The sequence below is a fragment of the Brassica oleracea genome, chromosome C5 (assembly GCF_000695525.1).
Source record: "Brassica oleracea var. oleracea cultivar TO1000 chromosome C5, BOL, whole genome shotgun sequence".
Classification (NCBI taxonomy): domain Eukaryota; kingdom Viridiplantae; phylum Streptophyta; class Magnoliopsida; order Brassicales; family Brassicaceae; genus Brassica; species Brassica oleracea.
The window spans coordinates 11,828,407-11,833,886 of NC_027752.1; the positions used below are offsets into that span (position 1 = coordinate 11,828,407).

The 5,480-nt window shown below is 33.9% G+C and overlaps 1 protein-coding gene across 1 annotated transcript; it reads right to left on the reverse strand.

Moving 5' to 3' along the window:
* Nucleotides 1-1,812: 1,812 nt before the first annotated feature.
* Nucleotides 1,813-4,545, reverse strand: LOC106295380 (phospho-2-dehydro-3-deoxyheptonate aldolase 1, chloroplastic-like). Its single transcript, XM_013731268.1, has 4 exons — nt 3,926-4,545; nt 3,474-3,751; nt 2,615-3,137; nt 1,813-2,263 (listed from the first exon to the last, which is right to left on the reverse strand). Exons 1-4 carry the CDS (start codon nt 4,421-4,423, stop codon nt 2,006-2,008), a joined length of 1,557 nt encoding a protein of 518 aa, XP_013586722.1. The 5' UTR covers nt 4,424-4,545; the 3' UTR covers nt 1,813-2,005.
* Between the last annotated feature and the right edge of the window lie 935 nt (nt 4,546-5,480).

Genomic DNA, 5,480 nt, shown 5'->3' on the forward strand with positions numbered 1-5,480 from the left:
CGCGATCTTCATCAGCATGAAAACACGATCGCTTTTCAAATCTATAGTTTTTGACTCGGCATGTTTGAATATGTAAACAACCACAATATTAGGAGTGAATCTAAGAGAAATCGTGGAAGATGAAGAAACAAAATAGTACCTTAGATTTCAAGATTGTGAAGTCGTCTTTTCACATTCATAACTCATAAGTTTTAGATCGGGGGATTACATTCATAAGTTTTGTACCTTAGATCACATTCATAAGTTTAGATCACAATATAAGTTTTGTACCTTAGATCACATTTAGTACCTTAGATCACATTTAGTACTATTAGATATACGTTTTGTACCTTAGATCAACAACAATATAAGTTTTGCACCTTATAAGCAACAATAATGTGAAAATGCACCTTATAAGCAATAATGTGATATAAGTTTTGTACCTTAGATCACATTATAAGTTTTGTACCTTAGATCAACAACAATATAAATTTTGTACCTTAGATAACATTTAGTACCTTAGATCACATTCATAAGTCATGTAAACAAAATATACCTTAGATCACATTCATAAGTTTTGGCTTTTACGGTATAAATATTATACAAACCTATTAGTAACATGGACAAGAGTAACAGAACCTGTTTTTTGCTTTTGCTCACCAACCTATGTCTAATCTAAGCATATTAACAAAATTAATAAATTAATAATTTAATTTCAGTAAGTATATTAATAAATATTTGGATGTGATGAAAAGTGTTATGATATGTAATTATAAGCAATACAATTTTGAACACATAAAAATGAAGGTTTTTGTTTTAGTATAATAAATATCATAAAATGTATCAAACATTAATTGCATTATATGATATATAACAAATATATTTAAAACTATTTAAATTAAAAATTAATCTTTGTTTAAATTTCGTAATAAATTCTATAAAGTTGTGGTGAATTAATTATAGATCATCTTCAATATTACATATTGTTAAATTACATCCAAATTGATTTTTTTAAAATACACATCTTTAAACCCAAATAAACATATTATATTATAAAGAATAAAATGGAACACATATTTTTATATTTAACACATTTATATAGATTTTCAGTTTTAGTTTTGAAAAAAAGTATTTTGCGACGTAAATGAAAGTGCAAATCAAAATATTCTGCGTTTTTTCTTGTTTTTAATTTTATGAACTTATAGAGATATATAGCCAATGTTTCACACCTACATAGGTTATAGTTAATTATATTTTCAAAACAAATGTGTGTTTTATGTTGTATTGGTTTAGCAACTAATTTATGTTGTCTGTCTTTTTTTCCTTTAAAGTGATCTTTTGAATTCAAAAGAGTTGAACCCGAAAATAGTTATGCAGTTTATATTTGATGCAGAGAAACTAAAGTAATCGTGAATGACTAAATTTTATTATTTTATAGTCTTATTTATATTTTGGTAGTTAAATATATTAACTCCTATTCAGTTTAAAACCATTAATTAGATTTTCAAACCATTAATGTTCAAGAATCAGCAAACAATCTAAGCCTAGTCCAGAATCAGATCAAAAATTCGAGACAAGTAATCAAGGCTATTGATTGAGAATTAAACACCTATGCAGAATCGAGAGAGTGCTATCGGCGATAGGATCCAAACGACTATTTCTATTTCACCAACAATCAATATCATGGTGCTAGAACTTCGCCATCTGGTATGATTTATGTTGACTCAGTTCTTCCAAGGTGGCTTTCGGACTAGAAATCTTGTTATTAGTTTCTTAACCTTTTGTTGTAAAAAAAAAAAAACAATCAATCATCATTATCAAGTCTTCATAGCATTAGAAATCCAACGTTCAGTGATTTTTTTAAATCCAAAATGGAAATAAATAAAAACTCATTAACAACGATAAAACAAAACCTTACGCGTTCTGTTGACCCAACATCCGAATCAAATATAAACGAGACCGTAACCGTATTGAGTTCACACACACAAACATTTATTATAAAGATATAACACAACACATGCTTGAATTAGATAGAAAAAGCCTGTTGGGACTTGATGCGTCTCTTTCTAAGGCGTTCAGCGATGATGAAAGAGAGCTCGAGAGACTGCGAGGCGTTGAGGCGAGGGTCACAGTGCGTGTGGTATCGTGACCCCAAGTCATCGAACGTGACTGTGCGTGAACCACCGATGCACTCGGTCACGTTCTGACCTGTCATCTCTAGGTGAACACCTCCCGGGTGGCTTCCTTCTTGCTCGTGCACGTCGAAAAACGCCCTCACTTCAGCCTAAAAAATATTTTCAATTACAAACGAATTTACGTTAGGTTATTTTGAAACAATAAATTATCAAACTCATATAAGTTATATGAATAAAACTATTAAGGGTAGCAAAATAAAAGTAACATTGATGAAGGACACGTTCTTTAGTTAGTATTTACATTAATTTTTTAAGGACCACCAAACTTTAGAGAAAACCATTTCTGTCAACTTTGGCCCAACCAAAGTCTTTGTCGCCTGTCGCTATGTTTCACCTACTACCACCACAAACACATGCTAATACTTACTGTGCTGGAGAATCATTCTAATCATTTACTTTCTAACCAATAGGGAGATTTTTTTTTTAATGTAAAAACGTACCAAGATGGAGTCAAAGGGACGAGTCTTGAGACCACAAGGAGCCTTAATGGTGTTTCCATGCATCGGATCACTGACCCAAGTCACAATCTGACCAGCACGCCTCACGGCTCGGATCAAATGAGGAAGCTTGACTCTCATATTCTCTGCTCCCATTCTTGTGATAATCGTGATCCTTCCAGGCTTATTATCAGCATTCAAGATCTCAATCAGCTTCACCAGCTCCTTCGGATCCATCTTATCACTCACCTTGATTCCAAGAGGATTAGCAACACCTCTTAAGAACTCGACGTGGGCTCCATCGAGCTGTCTGGTTCGCTCACCGACCCAGATCATATGAGCAGAGCAGTCGTAGTAGAGGCCAGAAGTAGAGTCTAGCCTTGTTAGTGATTGCTCATAAGGCAAGAGAAGACACTCATGAGAAGTCCAGAAGTCTGTTGTTTGCATTATGGGATGGTCGAGGGTGAGTCCAGCAGCGTGCATGAAACCAAGCGCCTCATCAACACGGTTAGCTAGTTCACGGTACCTACCAAACACACCAATACAAAGATTTTAAACAAAACATACCCAAAATATAGACAAAGTTAAAGAAAAGAAAAAAAAAAAAAAAAGGAAAAATCCTAAATTTACTCAAAGAAGAACAAACAGACAGATTACACCGAACAATTATAGGAACACTGGTTGGATCAAAATAGGCCGACACAAGCACACAAAAGGTAGAAAGATCTCTAACTCTGTACTTCCATCTAGACACGAACGAACAAACAAAGCATCTTGTTCTGTGGCAAATGGCAATTAACGAGCAAACACAAAGATCCAAAAGCTCTCTAACAAAGATGTATTTTTAATATATTTATTTTACCTGTCTCCTTGCTCACTTTTTTCAGTGAAATCAAGATTCCACTGAGTAACTCTCTGCATAGCAGCATAACCACCAGTAGCAAAAGCTCTCAAAAGATTCAGAGTAGCTGCAGATTGACAATAAGCTCTGATCATCCGCTGTGGATCAGGGATCCTAGACTTGGAATCAAACGCATCTCCATTGATGTTATCTCCTCTGTAACTCGGCAGCTTCACTCCGTTCCTCTCCTCAAACGAATCAGACCTCGGCTTCGCAAATTGACCCGCCATTCTTCCAACCTTAAACCCCACCAAAACTCATGAATAAATCTCAAAATTCATAAAAAAAAATTCAAACTTTATCAAAACCCACCAAAACTCAAATCTCAAAATCCATATAAAGATTCAACTTTTATCAAAACTCACCAAAACTCAATCATTACTACTCTCAAAATCGACAAAACAGAGGCGTACCTTAACGACAGGGACTTGACCACCGAACATCAAAACAGCACCCATCTGGAGAAGAATCCTAAAGGTGTCACGAATGTTGTTAGCGTTGAACTCTTTGAAGCTCTCCGCACAATCACCTCCCTGTAACAGAAACGCTTCGCCCATCGCGGCTTGACCTAGCCTCTCCTCGAGCAACCTCGCTTCTCCGGCGAAAACGATCGGAGGAAAAGCCTCGATCGTCTCCAGCACAGCTTCAAGCTCAGCTACATCAGGGTACTCCGGCTGCTGAAGAGCTGTCTTCGCCTTCCAGCTCTCCGGCGACCATTTCGATTTACCCACATTAACTCCGACGGTCTTCGTCGCCGTCGCCGGAGTCGTTACCGATGAAGATGGTGGTTTTGGGTCGGTTTGCACGGCGGAGATCCGGAGGGACGTGGTTCTTGGCGCGGCGGGGGAGAACGTTGATTGACGGTGGTTGTATATCGATGGTAGATTCAGGCTTCCGTTCATGAGCGCCATTTTTGTTTTTTAATGGAATAAAATGTTTTTTTTTGTTTGGTGTTGAGATTTGTGTGTTGTGATGTTTTTTTACACGAAACCTGAGAAGTGTTTGGAAGAGTGGTCTAGGGTTTTATAAACCAAGTTGTTGTGTTTGGTGAAGCCTTGTTGTGTGTTTGCGGTAGGTGGATCATATGTACGGGTATTATGGTAAATAGCGTCGGGATTGGTGGAAAGGTTATTTTTCTCAGTTTGTAATATACGGTAACCGGTTTACGTGTTTTATTACACAAAACCATTTTCGGTTTAGCTTCTTTAGAAATAAATTCTTGCCTGCACTATGAATCCAGGGAAAATACATATCCAAACAATATTAACGTGCCAAAACATTCATAAACTAAATAAGAATTTGAATTACATACCTAAACTCATAATAAATAGTTAAAACATGCCTATAGCCGGTTATATAATGATTTAGACTATTTTTTTAAAAAAATTTGAAGTTTAGTCCTTATAATTCTATTTTTTTGTTAATATACCTTAAATAACTTAAATAATCAAATTTATCGTATTTATAATTTTAATTTGAAAAGTACAATTTTATTTTTTTACCAGATTTTAATTAAATTTAAATAATAAATTTAACTATTTATGAAAAATTTAGATAGTTATCATATACAATATATTAATTAATTTAGTTATCAAAGTATGTTATCTACCTTATTAAAACATGAGAATTAATTATAAATAATTTTACTCATATATAATATTTACAAGAAATACCACTCAATTTATATTTATATAAATTTTTTTTACAAATATAGTCATTCAAATTTTAATCAACATAACTAAAAATACTCTTTAGAAATTTGATTTTACAGTAGAGATCTTTAATAATATTACCCTTACTTAATAAAAAGAAAAGAATGGTTAGTTAACCAAAAATAGTTTCGAACGCATCATCTCAAGAAAACAAATATCGCACAAAATCACTAGACCATATTACATTATTTTTATTTTGCTACAAAACTAGTTTGTAATATTAATAATACACAAAAAGTTTACAAAACTATTTCCC